The sequence below is a fragment of the Anas acuta genome, chromosome 16 (assembly GCF_963932015.1).
Source record: "Anas acuta chromosome 16, bAnaAcu1.1, whole genome shotgun sequence".
NCBI lineage: Eukaryota > Metazoa > Chordata > Aves > Anseriformes > Anatidae > Anas > Anas acuta.
The window spans coordinates 13,280,438-13,297,684 of record NC_088994.1 but is presented as its reverse complement, the minus strand read 5'-3'; the positions used below and the strand labels follow the sequence as shown (position 1 = coordinate 13,297,684).

At 55.4% G+C, this 17,247-nt stretch overlaps 2 protein-coding genes across 6 annotated transcripts in view; one reads left to right on the top strand and one right to left on the bottom strand.

The window, feature by feature from the left end:
* Positions 1-9,782, top strand: part of LAMA5 (laminin subunit alpha 5) — an 85,038-nt gene extending 75,256 nt beyond the window's left edge. For 3 of the 4 annotated variants that reach the window (XM_068700783.1, XM_068700781.1, XM_068700780.1), the window contains exons 57-80: positions 166-268; positions 388-501; positions 619-798; positions 1,023-1,165; positions 1,394-1,579; positions 1,821-1,957; positions 2,396-2,549; positions 2,685-2,818; positions 2,942-3,104; positions 3,534-3,665; positions 3,895-4,046; positions 4,389-4,521; positions 4,766-4,906; positions 5,098-5,228; positions 5,311-5,478; positions 5,561-5,693; positions 5,834-5,982; positions 6,103-6,289; positions 6,521-6,673; positions 6,794-6,953; positions 7,068-7,198; positions 7,286-7,376; positions 8,096-8,215; positions 8,347-9,782. In XM_068700783.1, the coding sequence (XP_068556884.1) occupies positions 166-268; positions 388-501; positions 619-798; positions 1,023-1,165; positions 1,394-1,579; positions 1,821-1,957; positions 2,396-2,549; positions 2,685-2,818; positions 2,942-3,104; positions 3,534-3,665; positions 3,895-4,046; positions 4,389-4,521; positions 4,766-4,906; positions 5,098-5,228; positions 5,311-5,478; positions 5,561-5,693; positions 5,834-5,982; positions 6,103-6,289; positions 6,521-6,673; positions 6,794-6,953; positions 7,068-7,198; positions 7,286-7,376; positions 8,096-8,215; positions 8,347-8,504 (3,453 nt within the window). In that variant the 3' untranslated portion in view covers positions 8,505-9,782. The remainder of the gene's footprint in view (positions 1-165; positions 269-387; positions 502-618; positions 799-1,022; positions 1,166-1,393; positions 1,580-1,820; positions 1,958-2,395; positions 2,550-2,684; positions 2,819-2,941; positions 3,105-3,533; positions 3,666-3,894; positions 4,047-4,388; positions 4,522-4,765; positions 4,907-5,097; positions 5,229-5,310; positions 5,479-5,560; positions 5,694-5,833; positions 5,983-6,102; positions 6,290-6,520; positions 6,674-6,793; positions 6,954-7,067; positions 7,199-7,285; positions 7,377-8,095; positions 8,216-8,346) is intronic. The other variant, XM_068700782.1, reaches the window with a different exon arrangement.
* A 164-nt stretch (positions 9,783-9,946) lies between these two features.
* On the bottom strand, positions 9,947-16,574 carry ADRM1 (ADRM1 26S proteasome ubiquitin receptor). Of its 2 annotated transcripts, XM_068700787.1 has the most exons (9): positions 16,255-16,570; positions 15,937-16,053; positions 15,734-15,857; positions 15,232-15,318; positions 12,897-12,978; positions 12,441-12,670; positions 12,012-12,169; positions 10,865-10,967; positions 9,947-10,169 (listed from the first exon to the last, which is right to left on the bottom strand). In XM_068700787.1, exons 1-9 carry the CDS (start codon positions 16,462-16,464, stop codon positions 10,063-10,065), a joined length of 1,218 nt encoding a protein of 405 aa, XP_068556888.1. In that variant the 5' UTR covers positions 16,465-16,570; the 3' UTR covers positions 9,947-10,062. The 2 variants fall into 2 exon arrangements, with proteins under 2 accessions (XP_068556888.1, XP_068556889.1); XM_068700788.1 differs by lacking the exon at positions 15,232-15,318 and having other exon boundaries at positions 16,255-16,574.
* Between the last annotated feature and the right edge of the window lie 673 nt (positions 16,575-17,247).

The window sequence follows — 17,247 nt, the reverse complement described above, 5'->3', positions numbered from 1 at the left end:
CACGAGATCTGCCAAGGCTAGGGCTGGTCTCTGGGGTTTGGGGTCTCACCATCACACCCCACTGCAGTTGTCCAAATGAGCATTTTTTGAGGGTGGTCAGGTGCAGACTTGAATTCTTCTTCGAAACTCCCAGGCAGCACCTGTTTTTTTGTTTTTTTTTTACAGAATGTCATATCAGAAAATCTCGGGGCCATCTCTAAAGAGCTGAAGAGGAACAGCAGCAATCTTGAGGAGTCTGTGATGAGAGAGCAGAGAAAACTCAATGGAGGTGAGAGAAACTCCTTGCAGGATGGAGGCTTTGGGCAGAAGTAGCAGATCGCAATGTCCTTTGGGCTGGACCAAGACCCAATACGCAGAGTATGTGCTTATACATTTCTTTAATTGCAGCTATTAAAGGCACTCTGCAGACAGCGAAGGACAAGCTGGCCAACCTCCTCACGAAAAAGGAGCAGCTTCTGAAACAGCTGCAGTCTGTGCAAGACATGCTGGGACGGGACCAAGGTTTGTCCTGGGTGGGCACTGGTGCTCTCTGCCTCCTTTCTCAAGTCCAGGCTGTGAGCCAAGACTGCTTCTTTTTCTCTTCTGGCCACCTCAGAGATTTTCCTCCTGTCTTTCCAGAGGACACAAAGGAAGAGATCCAGAAAGCCAAAGCAGCAGCGACAGAGGCCAACGAAACAGCTTCAAGAGTGGAAGATACCCTGAGCACCATGAGGAGGAACCTGGATGAGTGGAAGGACAAGTATGGAGGCCTTCGAAACGAAGACCTGAACCGAGCAGTCCAAGACGCCAAGAAATCTGGTGAGTGTTCCTTTGTTTTACTCTCAGTCTGCAGTGTGTGCATCACCTGGGCCTTCACTGCAAGAGATTGCATGCACTGGCGCATCTCTAAACCCTTCGTTGAGGCTGCTGTGCTTGGGGGGTGATAGCATGACTCTGCTTGGACTTGCACGACTCAAAATTGCAAGATCTTCACATCTCCCTTCCTCACTAACACAAAAGCACTGGCTCCTCTGTAATTTCAGTGTCCAGCCTGGAAAGCACCATCCCGCTCCTGCTGGGGACGCTGAGCAGCCTGGAGAACAGGAGAAACAAGAATGCCACTGTGTCAGAGAACATCGTGCGGATTCGGCAGCTCATCACGCAGGCGAGGAACGCCGCCAGCAAGGTGGGTTTGTGGGAGGGAGAGGGCTGTGCACAGGGGGCGAGGGGCTTGGGGTGAGCGAGGGCTTACCTGAGGGTGGTGTGTAAGTGGGAGCTAGAAGAGCTCTGGGGCTACCAGGCACGGCTGCTTTTTGAAGGGAAGACTCCAGAAAGTGGACTTGGCAGAGCGGTCATGGACAAGAGGTGGCAGCAGTGGTTTCAGCCCTTTGGGCTTGGATTTCTTTCCCTCCAGGTGAAGGTACCCATGAAGTTCAACGGCAGCTCCGGCGTGCAGGTCCGGATGCCCAGCAACCTGCAGGATTTGGCAGCCTACACATCCCTCAAATTCTACATCCAAAATCCTGAGCCCAGGAGCCGGCAGCAACGGCAGGATGGGGCAGAAGAGGGGCGGTTCGTGTTGTACCTGGGCAGCCGAGAGGTGAGATGGGACAGCACGGGCAGGAGGGGGGCAGCGGGAGCCCAGACAGGGAGCAGTGTCAGCGGGGGATTCTGCCTAGGCATCATGCCCTCGGTGCAGCCCTCAGCACCTGGGGAACCAGGAGCTTTTCTCCCCATGCCCTGCTGTTCCCCCAGCTCTGGTGCATCAGGGGGAGCACCGCTTGGTGCACCCCTGTGCATCCTGATTGCCAACACGTGGCCCTGTCTCTCCCCACATTCAGGCCACTGGAGACTACCTGGGTATCGTGCTCAAGGACCACAAAGTGCAGTGGGTCTACAAACTGGGTAACGAGGAGCCAGCTTCCCTGACGGTCGATGAGGAGATCGGAGAGCAGTTCGCCACCATCAGCATTAACCGGTAGGAGACTGATGGGACACGGCCTGAGGGACCTCACTGGGAGCCTGTCCCCGCAGTGCATGTGCGTGGTGGTGCTGTGCCCAAACCCAGGCAGGCCTCGGGCTTGCAGAGGTGCCGTGGATTCCAGCATCTATTCATTTCTAAATGATCAGCTTCAAAAAATGGCAGGGAAATTATCTTACCGCGTCATGGAAGGTCTTGGGGGGTGCCTTCATGAAAGGAAAGATGATGCTGTCCGTGGTGAGGCCCTTCAGCCTGGTGGCAGCACAGATAACAGGAGTGCTGACTCCTTTTGATGCACTGCTGCTGTGGGGTTCCCTGGTGGGGGGTGCACCCTTTTTTGGCTGAGCTGCATGGGCAGGCCCTTTGTTCAGGGAGGGCAAGGTTGGCTTGTCTTTAGGAATCTCCACTTACCTTGAGCATCTCTCCCTGCCGCAGGATACTGCAGTACGGGCAAATGTCAGTGATTGTGGAAAGGCAGACGGTGCACGAGACCAAGGGAGACAGCGTGGCCAAGGGGGAACAGGGGCTGCTCAACCTCGACCCGCACAACGTGGTCTTCTACGTGGGCGGCTACCCCGCCAGCTTCACGGTGAGACGGGCAGCAGGGAGGGAGGCACGGTTTCCTGGGAGGTATCAGCATTATCTTTGGAGCTTCTTGGGGGGAGAGCCCTCGATATGGTGGGGAAACCAGGACCAAACTTGCCTTATCTGGTTCTGTTCCCAGCCCCCTCCCACTCTGCGTTATCCCAACTACCGTGGGTGCCTGGAGCTGGACACGCTGAACGAGGAGGTGGTGAGTCTGTACAACTTCCAGCACACCTTCCAGCTGGACACCACCTCTGAGAAGCCCTGCGCGAGGTAAGGCACCGCAGCCAGGCCAGGGCAGCTCCTGTCCCGGGGGCTTACCCTGACCCTTGGCTGCCCCAGAGCATGGCAGTCGGCTTTGGAGTGATGCCTTGTGCCTCTTCTTGCGTGGTCCAGGTCCAAGTCCACAGGAGATCCCTGGCTGACTGACGGCTCCTACTTTGATGGTACCGGGTATGCAGAGATCAAGTTTGAGAGCCAGTTTGGTACAACCAAGCGCTTCGAGCAGGAGATCCGGCTTGTCTCCTATAACGGCATCCTCTTCTTCCTGGAGAATCAGGCAGGTGCCCGCTCCTCTAGGGAGCCTCCACCCCTCTGCTGGGGCAGTGGGGAGGAGAGGGCTTTGGAGGTGGCAGAGAGCTGCTTGGAGCAGTATTTCTGCACTTTTGTTAAAAGCCACAAGAGGGCTGGACACAGACCTCACAGCCAAGGCAGTCACTTGTCTGGTGCCTAAGGGCCTCCCCTGAGCTCCAAGAGCTTTTCAGCTAGGCCAGGGTTCACTGGTACAGTCAGTGCTGTGAGGAGCATTTCCACCTTGCAGTGCCATCCCTGTGCCCCCCACATAGGGCTGCTCCTTGCCCATGAATCCCTCCTCAATGTCACAGCGATGGGTTGAGGCACCAGGACCTGCTGCTGGTGCTGAGAGGCAGGTTGGGCTGTGTGCCAGGCACCAGGACATGGTGCTGAGCACCCAACCTGCCTCCCCTAGGGTCAGTTCCTGTGTCTGGCCATCCGGGACGGGAAGCTGGTGCTTTACTACGACTTCAGCACAGGCCTGGAGGTGGCAAAACCCAGCAGCAACTCGTCCTCCCTCACTGTCAGCAGCACCACGAACAAAGCGGTAAGGGAGGGCGCTGGGTGCATGGCTCACGTGGGGGGCTGGCTCTTCGTCTGGAGGGCAAGGAGGGCACCTGACCCCTGGTTTTGGGAGAAGGTTTGAAGCCTGCTGGCTGCAGGCCTTTCTTTGGGGTGTTCTTTGCTTTGAGATGTGAACCGGACACCTTGTGCCGTCCTCTGTGATGGATCCAGTTGCCCCAGGCTGGCAGGTCCTTTTTCTCCTCTGTCTGCAGATCCAGATCTTCCTGCTGAAGATGAACAACAAGAAGCGCATCCTGGTGCGGCTGGAGCGCCTCACCATCTTCATGGTGGAGCAGGAGAACTCCCTGGAGAATGCTGTCTCCTACTACCTGGGCGGCGTGCCCCCAGCTTTGCTGCCCCCCAGGTGGGTCCAGCCCAGATATTCATCTCTGTAGTCCTTGGGGGTGGCCCTGGCCCTTCCCCAGCCACAGCCAGGGCTGCTGGAACTCTGCAGGGAAGGTTCCTCATCCCCCCCATCACCACGGGCTTGAGGATGGGACATCTCCAGTGAGGGATGAGGTGCTGATGGGCGTCACTGAGCCTCCTCAGCCGAGCTGGGTGCTATGAAACAGCCTTGTGCATAAGGCACTGGAGACACGTGTGGCCTTAGTGGTCCCAAGTGCTCTGTTTGAGGGGTTGCAGGGCCAGAACCCCCCCAGGGCTGTCTGATAACGCTGTCTGATAACGCTGTCTGCTCCTCCTGCAGCTTGAAAGCACTCTTCCCCACGGGTGGGCCCATCCGGGGCTGCATGAAGGGCTTGAAGGCCCTTGGCAAATACGTTGACCTGAAGCGCATGAACACCGTTGGCGTGAGCTACGGGTGCACCTCAGACCTTCTGGTAAGCACGATGTTCTGGCAGCTGGGGAAAGGATCAGAGAACCCCTGGGACAGGCCCCATCTCCTGTCCGTGCAGAAAGGTGCATAAAGCCCACAGCCCCTCGGTGCAGGGGGGCAGGGCAAGGTGCCCCACGTGAGAACCATAGCACCAAGCAGACTTAGAAGCTGGCTGCCTTGCTCCTCTTCCCAGCAGCCTGCAAATGCTGGGCCTGCCTCTCACCTCTCTTCCTTGGCGTCCCTTGCAGGTGGCTCGCTCAGTCAGTGTCCATGGCCACGGCTACCTGACCCTGGCCCTGAAGGACGTGCCAGGGCTGCGGGACTTCTACAGTGGCTTCAGCTTCCAGACGAGCCAGCACGAGGGGCTGCTGTACCACCACGCTACCCAGGTGGGCACCTGCTGGCCCCCCAGTTATCCTGGGGTGGGGCAGAAACATTAACTCCTGCTCTCTGGGGGTGGCAGTGCTCCTCCTTGGGAAAGGGAGGGATTTTGGTGGAGTCAGGGAGGGAATCCACAGTGAAATCTCCACCCTGAGCTCCTGGAGGGTGGTGGTGCCATGGACCCTTGTGCTTTCTGCAGGAGGGGACGTGCCAGGTGTCCCTCCAGAGGGGCCAGCTGGCCTTGAACCTGCTGGATACCAAAATCACCACTGAAAACGCCTACGCAGATGGCCGGGCCCACTACGTGGCCTTCTACAGTGACAGCCGTGGGTACGTGTCCCGGTGGTGCGTGGGGCCCGAGGGGCCAGCCGCCACGGGGACCTGCTAAGCCCTCACCGCTCCTCCCTGCCAGGGTGCGGCTGTACGTGGACGACGAGCTGCAGGACACCACGGCAGGGGCCAGGCCCAGCCGGCGACAGCGACGGCAGGATGCACAGATGTTATTCCAGCTCGGGGGCTCGCCAGAGCCAGGTGCCCTCAGCAACCTCACCGGCTGCATTGCCAACGTCTTTGTCAAGAGGTAAAAGCATCTCTGCACAGATTCAGACCCTTCTGCCTGCCTGGCTGGCCCAGTAACAGGAGCTCTTTCTCCCTGCACGTAGGAGGTCAGAGCCACAGATGGTGGTGGACCTGCAACAGAACGTGGAGAGCATCAACGTCACCATGAGCTGTCCCTGGGGAGAGCAGCCACAGCAGCTCCGAGCTGCCCTGAAGAAGGACAGAAGGAAACCCAAGGTACCAGCTGCTGTCAGACCTCTCCACATCCTTCCCCCATCCTCTCCAAGCACCACCTTCACCCCCTTCCTGGGCACCTCTGCCCTGCAGCACTTGCAGGGATGCTCCCCTCACTCCATTCCTTGGTGCAACTCCTGTAGGTATCGGGCAAGCCCCTCTCAAAGGACCGCCGCCATAACCGGGAGGGGCTCTGCCAGCTGCCCCACGCAGCTGAGGGCACCTTCCGCTTTGGGGGCACCCCAAGCAGCCGCTGGGAGTTTGAGGAGATCCCAGCCTCCTTCAGCCAGAGGTGAGGCTCGTTCCGTGCTCACCCCACACACTCACAGCCCCAAAAAACATCGCCCAGGGAGTGGTGGCTCCTTGCAGCTGTGGGTGGCAGGGTGCCCCCATAACCCCCCTGTCCCTGCAGGTCCCACTTCTCCCTGGAGGTGAAGCTGAACTCCTCCAATGGGCTGCTCTTCTACGTGGCGGGCAAGCGGGGCACCTTCATGGCTCTCTTTGTCTCCAATGGCCGCTTTGTCTTTGTGGTGGCTGTGGGCAGGCAGCGCCTGCGCATCCGCAGCAAAGACAAGTACCGGGACCGGCGGTGGCACACGGTGAGCAGAGGGCTGGGTTTTGGCAAGGCCTCGCTGAAATGTGTCACTTTCCCCCCCCTGCTGCCACAACCCTGCTCTGAGCGTCCCTTCTCAATTGCACGTGGGACTCTAACAGCTGTGGCCAGGGCTGCCTGAACCTCTGAGCCAGCCTCCCCCTTCCCCAGGCACGGTTTTGGGGTTCCTCCCACCCCAGGAAGCCCCCAGCCTGGCACTGACCTTTGGTCCTTGCAGGTCTTCTTCGGCAGAGACCAGCACCGAGCCCAGCTGGTCATCGACGGGCTGCGAGCCCAGGATGCTGCAGTGGCCACCACAGGGCTCTTTGTGGCCCAGAGCCCCTTCTACGTGGGGGGGGTCCCAGCTGGAAAAGCCAAGGTTCATGTGCCGGTAAGGGCTCGGCGGTCCCGTGGTATCGTGCCATCCCTGACAGTTCTTGGTCCTGTGGTATGGCCCCGTGCCTGCTGTATTTGGCCCCGCTGCACTCACTGTCACGGCCTCTCTCTGCAGGACACATCAGCCTCCAGCTTTGATGGCTGCCTGAGGAACCCGCAGCTGGATGGAAAGCCCCTGGGTGCCCCCTCCTACTCCTTTGGGGTGACGCCATGCTACGAGGGTGCTCTGGAGAGCGGGGTCTTCTTTGCTGCAGAGGGCGGCTCCATCAGCCTAGGTACCAGCCTAGGTACCCCACAGCAGCCCGGGCTGGTTCCCGTGGCCCCAGGAGGGATGTGCCTCATGGGGGAGGTCCCTTGTCCCCTTCTCACCAGCAGCATTTCATTTTTAGCTGATGCAGTGGCAACTGGGCAGGACCTGGAGGTGTCCCTGGAGGTCCGTCCCCGCAGCGCCTCAGGGCTCATCTTTCACGTTGGCACAAGGAGGAGTCACCACCTCCTGCTGTACATGGAGAAGTTGAAGGTAACGGGAAGGGCAGCTTCCCCTGGGTTTTCTCCTGCCCACCACGCTCAGTTCAGTGAGCTCTGATGGTTTTGCCTCCCGTGCTAGGTCACCGTGAGAGCGAACACTGGGTCTGATGAGTTCCAGACATCGCTGCCGTGCCCATCTCTCTGCGACGGGCAGTGGCACACCATCACAGGTGAGGTGACAGCTCCGGGGTGCTGCTCCCATCCTGCTGCTCCGTTCACACCTCCTAGGTGGAGCCTGGGGCCCCTCCTTGGGTATTTAAACCCCAGCTCCCACCTGCATGCAGTTAATCAGGGAGATTGTAGCTGCAATTAAGTGATTTCCTAATTAGAGCCCTTGCCCAGTCTCGTTAGTGCTGTCAGACCTGGTGAGCCCGAGGGACGGGGCGTTTACCAGGTCACAGAGCCACTGGCAAGGCCAGGGCCACCCCAGGACACTGCCAGGCCAGCCCTGGGCTCAGCTCCATCCCACTGGGGGTGAAAGGCTTGGGGCTAAAAGGCTCGGTTGGGTGCAGGTTGGTCCAGTGGGTTCAAAGCCTGCAGTGGGGCCAGGTGACTGAGCAGGAGCCCCACCTGCCTGGGCTCAGCCTTTAATGCATTTGCCATCAGGTGAGTGCTGAGATTTTTGCATCGGGGCCTTTCTGGGGTGGGGATCACAGCCCCTGCTGGGGGAGGGCAGCTCTGCTATGCAGGAAAACGCCCTGCTTTATGGGCAGCTGCAGTGCCACGAGGCAGGTTTGGGGGGAGGCTCTCCTGACCCCAGGCAGTTCTCAAGCACCACGCCAGGGCCTCTGACCAGCCCAGTTTTGCTGTGCTCCAGCACTGGCCGGTGGTGGTGGACTCGTTCTCCAGGTGAGGAAGCAGCACTGACTGACTTTGATTTCTTTCCAAGTTACCAAATGGAAAAACGTCCTCCAGCTCGACGTGGACACGGAACGAAACTACACAATGGGGCCCAGCCAGCCTCCTGCACCCAGCACAAAGGCGACCTTCTACCTGGGAGGGCAGCCAGGTGAGGGGGGGAAAGATGCACTCCAGAACAAAATTCCCCAAAGCGATACTCCTGCTCTTGCAAATACAATGTCCTTAACCCCCTGCCCTGCTACTAGCCCCACTAATGCTTGGTTTTATTTGTTCTTCCAGCAGCAACAGAGCAGGCCAGCACAGCGCCATCGTTACCTCCCCTCCCTCACTATGTGGGCTGTATGAGGAATCTGCTGATCAACCGGAGCCACATGAACCTGCAGCAAACCGGGACCATCAGGGGCTCCGTGGGCCTTAGGGGCTGCCCCGTGCTGTAAGTAAGTGCACCTCAGCGTACAGCCTGGCCGACAGACACCGCCCCGCTCCCTGGGCCCCCACCGTCACCTCCTCGTTGCCATTAGCTGTGGCCAAACGTACCAGACCTGCAGCAAATGCAGCGCGAGCCTCCAGGCACCAGGCTGGGGCCAAAACCATGGAGGGGCCACGAATCCATGGGGAAGGAGGGCAGGGGAGGAAGGTGGAGAGAAGGGGGCACTTTAGAGGCATTTTTCACAAATATAACCAAAAAGTTGGAGCAGGATGCGGAGACAGCTCCGACTCCTTCCCCAGTGGTCCAGCATCTGCAACAGGACTCGTGCTGACACGCAGCTCATGTTAGGAGCAGCTGTCCCTGCCGAACGTGGGCTGAAGCACACAGCAGCTGTGCATCATGTCCCAAACCCTGTTCCCCTCACACTGCACGTAGGTTTAGGTCACAGAACACTTGAGGCAGTTAGTAACAGTCACAGGCTGTCTTCTGCTAAAGGCTGGAGGCAGTTTCTGTTGTATAATGCAATTAGGACAAACTGGATTAATTCCGTCACTTTTGTGTTTTTATAAGCAAGGCCGCATTGAACCCTGCCCCCAAGGTCAGGCTCGGTTCACCTGCTGCCGTTACACAAATAAAGAGCTCTGCGAGGGGGGGCCTTGGACAAAATTCTGCTCTCAGAATTAGCATCTGCCTATCAGATTAATTTATAAGGTTTTAAAAAAAGAGGAACAAAATAGGCTGGAAGAACTGCTGAGCGAAAGCAGGCCGTCACAGCCACCACGGAGCTCTCTGCAGTTACATTCAGCTCTTTGCTACCACTGACAAAGTCCTGTTGTATGAAGCAAGAACCTGTTGTTTGAAAGGGAAGTACTGAAGAAAGGTTACCTCTGTCCGGAGCTGCGATGTCACTTTGCCATCACCTCCCCTGCCACCAGCTGCCTTCTCCCATTCAGCCTAACTCACTCCTGTTACAGTGCAGGCTTCACTTGAACACCACACCTTTTCTCCCAAGACACCTAGTTCACTTGTGCACTTACACATCATTTATATATTTGTGTGTGTATATATATCTAGCCACCTGGGGACAAAATCTTGCTTCTGAAACGGACTTATAACTTATATCATATTGTTTTTTATGAGGGGTAAATATTGTAAAATGGGTTTTTAACATGTCCATCTTCAATGTAATTATGACCTGTTTTTAAGTTGTAGTATTAAAGATGGTCTTTGTAAATCACTGGTACATACTTTGGAGTCAAATAAAGTTTTATGTTATTCTCTTTCATTTTCCTGGTGAAGAGAAAGAATGAGACTAATGTAATAGAAGAGGACTAACCCCCACCTCAGGGAGCAGCACAAGGATGCCCTCTTTGTATTTACCACAAGCAGTACTTCAGCACGTACTGCTTAAGTGCACGTCAAACAGAGTGAGAAAACAAAACCAGCATGGCAGATAAAGAAAATTCCTTTATTTGTAGATTTATATAAGCATAATATGAAGTTAGTAATCCTACTGCAGTTGCTTAAGTTAGTATCTAGGATATCTGTAAGGAAGAGCAAATAACTTAATCTAAACTCATATCTTCCTCTTCATCTTTCTTGTCCTTAGAGTCTCCTTCCTTTTGGTCTGACTTCACACTGTTCTGCATTGCTTTGGCAAACGCTTCTACATCTAGAAGTTAAATACATTAGTTACTTTATTTGGCATTTTCTGGAACAGAATTCATTGTCTGCATGAGGTTAAGTGTCATTAGTTGGAAAACAAACCATTGCTCAACAGTGAGAGCCTAGTAGCAGAGAAGAAAACATCAACACTCATTGGCCATCCCATGCACTTTGGGATTTATGCAATTTAAGCTTGTACACAGGCAGTCCTAAGCACTGAATTACTTCCATCATGGAAAAGATTCTAAATGTTCCTCAAGAAAAAGCGGTGCTTTCCCCCTTTCCCAGTACTAAAGGCCCTAGCTCTGAACTTATTTTAGCTGACTCATTGATGACTCTCACAAAAATAAAGTATTGCTTAACGAGCTGCCTGACATCTCCAGCCAGTTGGAGCCCTTTCAAGAAAACACCCAGAAGGCTGCTCAGCTCAGCACCTCCCTCTGCAGAGCCCTGAATTCTCTAACCCCAAGCCTGACATCAGCACCATGGCTTCTGCACGACACCTGAGCCACACTCGCCCTTTGATTTTAAAACCAGCAGTGGAAGAGTCAGCTTCTGACAGCTGCTCAGAATCGTTACCTTCTGCAGTCAAGGGCTATGTATGTACAGTGCAAAAAAACAACACACAACACAAAACACACACACACAAGAAAGAACCAAACCCAACCACTTCATCACATTCCCCACAGCACTGGTACGTACCGCCTTTATTTGCTGCATCTACTGCCTCTGCGGGTAAGCCGAACTGGCTCATTAGTGGGCCGAGCTGTCCTGAAGCTAAGGCAGCACTGAACATGCTCAATGCCTGTGAACAGGAGTCAGGAGCATCAAAACCAAGCTTGCATCATGCTTCTCCATCACCAGGTGTCTGTGGTTACTGCGCAATAACCGTGAGGACAGCAGTCCCTGGCTGTTTCCACTCCCTGTTTTGGCACGTTGACCACGTGGCCCACCTGGGAGCAGGCTCTACCCTTTTTAGAACAAATAAACACAAAAAAAAACAACCCAACAACCTACTGCACTGGGGCCAGGCTTGGAAATGCCTCTACACCACAGGTTCTGTGAGTGTTCTGTAAGGAGGAGCAGTGGTTGTTCCTGAACAACTACATGCCAGTAAGCCCAAGTGAACAAGCTGTACTGGACCGAGCAGGAAACAATCACAGTGACGGAACCTCCTGGCACCCCAGCACAGGGATGCCCAGCTTAGGCACAGGATGCGCAGTCATCAGGTCACTGCTCAACAACAGCCCTCATTTCTGAAGCCCTGTCTGCATAAGACTTGCCACGGTTTAAGCTAAAAACATTCTTTAGCCAATAAAATTTTGTATACTGACAAATTTCAGTCACTGTAAGTTCAGGCTGGCCTAAAATACACATTTAATCTGAGTGGTACATCCAGATGGACACTCCTGGAACTACATACTAGTGTTTCAGGAGAGAAAAGGGAAGTAGTGCTATAAACATCAGCATCTCTTCCCTTCTATGTATTTGTTCTAATGATTGAACTTTAAAGGGACTGCTTACAGCCCACTCTGACAGGCAATAGTGAATTTGCTGCTACTCAGCTGTCACTTGCAAGAGAGCATTTGTAACAATGACAAAGGTAAAGCCCAAATCCAAAAGAAAGTAAAAAACAAACAAACAAACAAAAAAACCCTTTGTGATCTGCCCTTGGGTGGCCACAGGCAGGATGAACCAGTGCTCCACTACATCATGTCCCTCCTCCCTCCCACTTCTACAGATCAAATTCCTGCTCTGAGCAGTGGCAGGGACCTAAAAAAGTCAGGCAAGATGAATCCCAAGGGACACCCAAGGGAGGAGGGAAGGAGAACTGCGCCCTGACCGCTACCTGCTGGAACTGCGGAGATGTCAGCGTGTTCTGGATCTCCTCTGCAGTCTGCGGCAGGGATTCCCCGGAGGGAAGGTAAGGCATCAGCCGCTCCTGAACTTCAGCGTTGGCCAGAATGGGAGCCATTATCTCGGGAGTCAGAACAGTTGCCAGGTCAACTAGGAAGAAAATGAACGGCTGGCTGTTAGACTACAGACAAACCCCACATCTTGTCATGTAAACCAGTGTTCTAGCAGAGTACTGAAAGGCATTTAGCACACTGCTGCCATCTCCCTCCCTCTCGCAGTTCTGGAGTGAGGATAAGATTCCTGAAGCAGCCAAGAAGATCAGCACTCAAAATAAACAAACAAACATTTAAGAGAGCTTTCAAACCCATTTGGAACAGGACAGGACGGTAAAAACAGCTCTGCCTGGCCAGAACACCGCTACCTTGCTGCCCTCCTGCTCCAGACGGCACGTTCATGGTAGCTAAAATGTTCTGAAGGTCGCTTAGCTGGATGGGCTGGGTCGGGCTCGTGGCCGAGCTGGTTCCGTTACCCGAACTTGGGACGGGGCTCGGGCTGGTCACGGAGGCAGCCGCAGGAACGGACGGGGCAGGCGTGACGCGCGTAGAAGAAGTCGTGGAAGATGGTGTCACAGCAGCTGACTGGCTGCGAGAGCTGGAAAGACAATTAGCGCAGAGTTAATTCCCTGCAAAAACAGCTCTGCCTCTTCTTTTCAAAAAGCTTCTTTTCAAAATACAATGAAAATCAGTATCCTCATTTCAGTGAGGTAACAAGCAGTCTTAGTTCCCATCATTTTTCCCTTCAGTTGGCCACGATTCCTCCCATGTGAGCAGCAGGAATTCGGAAGAAGCTCCAGACTGGGAGCAAAGGGGCGCCCTACCTTGATGAGGAGCTGCTGGTCGGGGGTCCCCCACTTCCAAGCAGACTGGCCAGCCCGGGACCTGTCAGCGCACCCAGCCCACCTTCCGCAAACATAAGAGAAGAAGGGGTTTAGAGATTTGTTTCTTTTCAGGTTTCCCGCACCTCTCTGGTCCAGAGAGGTCACTCTTGTACCTGAAAGGTTTTATTGCTAAAATAAAGGAGGGGGTGAAAGAGCCCAGACCAACCCCCACCCACTCCCTCTGTAACTAAACAGCTCTCGTTACCTGAGCTTGCATCCCCGTTAGAAACCTGCCTTACTTGCATGTTTTAGAAATTACTCAATTTCTGGATGTACACAAGGATGAAATGACTTCGGTTCGTGCTGTACACACCTGACTGTTGCAACAGAGCTCTTTCTCTCTCCCTTTATCTGCTAGCTTCCAAAAATCCAACCAGTCCCTAAATTTTAAAGCCAAGGCCCCCAGAAGACTGCAGAGGCAGCCCCTGAGGCACCACTGCTGCCTCCCCCCCACACCTGCAGTTTTTGCAGCTTCACACCTAACGCAGAGATGCAGCAGCAGCAGCAGAGTCCTTCAACGTCCCCCAGGCAGAGCCAAGTGAGAACAACCCCGCACAGAACCGAAGTGCTCCCAGGACAGTGACCGAGAAACGCAGCAGGAAACCACCAGAAAACCACCACCGGACCTTCAGCCAACGTGCCAAGAAATCAGCCCAGAGCCTCCTTCACCCACACCACGTCCAGCCACCAGGGAATTGCTGCAGCCCCACAAACACCAGCTGAGGAGCCGGGGAGAGGCTCAGCTCCTGGGTGCAGCGGAGCTGTCAGTGACCAACTGTCTCTTACAATCCCTCTGAGCCATAACCACCAAACGCTCCGTTCACCACACGCCTCCCATTCGGTGCCTTCTCACACCACAGCTGCTTGGACGCGCTTTTCTACCCTGCCTTCATCATCCAACTCCTGGGAACTTTCTGCAGGCAGGGAGGGGCAGAACAGCAGCGCTCTGAGCACCCTGATCAACAGACCACAGGCAGTCGGAGCAAGCTGCAGCCACCTGCTGCCCTCGTGTGCTCCGTGCTTTGTAGAGGAGCACCCCTGAAGCGTGGAACCCAGCCTGCAGGGCCTGCCCTGTGCTCGCTCCCACAGCAGCAGGAACACCAGGGTGAAAAAAAAACAACCAGGCCACACCGCGTGCTGCTCTGCCCAGCTTGGCCTCGCTCAGAAAAGTTTACCCAGGAGCTGCAACAGAAGCAAAGTCCCGAGAGATGCAAACCAGATGTCAGAGAACCCGATGCTACCCAGGGAAGAGATCCACACGGACTCACCACAACCACTGCCTGCTGAGGCAAGCAGATGGCTCTGAGTTACGTGTCGAGCTGTCTTACGGCTAGATGTAAAGGCAAAGAAAGAAGAGCTGCTGAAAAAACGTGTTGAGAATAAGAGGAAGAAAGTTTCAGGAGTCACGTGAAGCTTCAAGAAGGAAGCAAGAAGGTCTTTTCCAAACACATCCTAGGAAGTCAGAACCTTTCAACGCTAACGTTAGATTTGCATCTGAACATCCCACCAGCGCCAGATCTGCATCTGAAGCCTACAATTAATTACACTACTGCTAGAGCCACAAAGATGGACTTTGGAGCTTACGCACAGAACCTCAGTCATTGCCACCTGCTGCTAGGTATTCCTTTGCCTTCCGGGGTCTGATTTCTCAGTAAATGCTCTGCTGGCCTTGGAGCACGGGCAGTGCTGAGAACACCGCTGCAGTGACTCCAGCGCCCCTCTAACTCCCTTTAGGAAAAGCAGAGCAGTGGTTCAAGCTCTCCCCAGAAGAAAAAGCCCTAAGCTGAGCTGTCCTCTTCTGACTACAGATTGCTGCAGGGCGGGTACGCTCCAACCTTCCTCGTGAACTCCGCTCTGCACACAAATATTCACTGGATCAGAGACAATGCAAGCCAGAGCCCACAGCTGGGATGCTCACCCAGGAGCCCCTGGTTTTCAGTTCCTGCTCCAGTGAATATTTAGGAGGAAGAAGAAGGGGTTTAAAAACAAGAAAAACAACAAAAAAAAGGCAGAAGATTCAGCAGAGCAAGGAGCAGAGCCTATGTTCCTTGCAGACAGCAAGTGCCATCTGGATTTGGTACCCCTCATTTCCTGCCTTTTTTTTTTTTTTTTTTTTTTTTGCCCCACAGCTCACGTTTGAGGCAGGGCCTTGCTGCTTTCTCACGGGAAAGAAGCGCTATTCAGATCAATAGCACTACTTGAAAATATCGTCAGGTAAGATTTAACCTGGCAGGAGAAAATACCATTTTGGCATAAAGATATTAAAGCATTTTACCAAGTCCTCCTAAGCCCGTTGGTCCGATCAGCTGCATGAGCTGGTTATGGCTCATGTTTCCAAGAAGGCTTTGCAAGCCACCCTCACCTAAAAACAAAAACATTCTGAAACACAACATATTCACAGAGGTTTTTTTCACAGCACTCCGGCTCAAACAGCAGGAGATTAATTGGCATCACATTCTGTACGGAAAAAACAGTTTCAAGTGTTTACTGATTCATGATGCTCATAAAAGATAAATGCAACTCGGCTTCATAAAAAGGTAAGACTCCAGAGAATCTGCTGGAATCAAGCTCCTTCTTCTGGCAGTCTTAACTTTCAGCCTGCACCTATTACAACAGCGCAATTTATTTTGCTAAAAGCCCATTTATACTTCTGGCATTAACATTGTCCCCAGCTCACCCTCCAAAGCTAGCAGGAATGTCTCAACGCCTCCCTAAGGAGCTACAAGTGCTAACTCTAAACAAGGGCCTCGCGCGGAGGAGCAGGGAACGGACTGTACCTCCCAGCGCCGAGAGCTCGTGGCCTCCACTCGCGTTCCCACCCAAAGCGCCGGGCATTGGGGGATTGTTGAGGTACTCGTTCACTTTGCGGCAGTGCTCCTCGTCCTTGTCAGTCTTCGGTTCCTGCAAGGAAGCCGCTCTTGGTACAAGGCGAGCTGGCAGCGGGTCATCCCCGGACCTTTACCGTTTACTTGCCACAAACCTGCATCCAGAAGAAGAGCCGCTTGGATCCCGCCTTGAACTTCAATACGTACACGCGGCCGGTCGTGCACTGCGGCACCCTCTTGAACTCGCAGTCATCGGGGAAAATGATCAAATCCTGGAAGAGGCGGCGGGAGGGAGGCGCAGGCGTCACAGGGATGTCACTTCCAACCTCCCCGAGCCCCCTGCCCTCCTCCCGTCCGTCCCAAAGCCCCGCGGCTCCGCCAGCCCCGGGGGACCCCCTCTGCCCTCGGATCCCCTCCTGGGAGCTCCCTGCGCGGTGCCGCGGCCCGAGGCCTCCCCTGGGCGCCCCACTCACGTCCTCCACGGTGCCCGAGGCGCGGTCCTTCCAGCAGAAGTGGATGAGGGAGTCGTCGGTCTGCTGGATGTACACGAGCCCTTTCCGTTTGTCCGGCGTCACGGTGCTGCCCTTCAGCGCCATCTTCCCGGCGCGGAACTCCACCAGGTATTTGCTGGACGAGCCCCGGGAGCCCGGCACCAGGCTGGGGAACAGCGCGCCCGAGGACATCCTGCGGCCGTGGGGGGCGGGGGGGTGAGGGGAGCGCTCAGGGACCCGGGACGAGGCCGCCCGGCCCCGCTCCGCCCTCACTGAGCCCCGCGGCCTCCCCTCAGGGCCGGGCCCCGCTCCCCGCTCCCCGCTCCCCGCCCCCCGCGCCCCCCCCCCCCCCCCCGCCCCCCGCCCCCCCCCCCCCCCCCGCCCCCCGTACCTGCCGCCGCCGCCGCCGCCGCCGCCGTCTGCCTCAGGCCCCGCGCCGCTGCCGCTTCCTGCCCCGCGCGCCGGAAGCCCGCCCACAAGTGGGCGGGGCGAACCCCGCTCGGCTCCCCGCGGTTGGGCAGCGCGGCTGTCACTCAAGCGGCGGCCCGCCCCTCCCCCGCCTGCTGTGTCATCACGGCGGGAAGATGGCGGCGCTGCCCCTCCCCCCCCCCCGTACCTCCCCCCCCCCCCCCAATCCCCTCCCCCCGAGGGGCCGCGCGGCCCTGTGTGGAAACAGAGATGTTCAATAAAAGTCAATAAAATGCCGTTTATTAAACATAAATCCCACTCAGGGAGAGGCTGTGGGGTGCACGGGGCCGGGCAGGGCTGAGGCCTGTGGTGACACCTCTGGGAGGCCGTTACCTGAGCGGTGCCGGGAGGGATTTTTCTTTTTTAATTCCAACATTGGGTTTCAAATCGATGAGAAGTAGGTGTCAGTTACTAAACAGCAGTAAATAGTGCTGTTTACTCCTGTTTCCTGGCTAATTTAGGGGATACACTTCCCATCTGCATTAATTTGGGTACCAACAATTCCAT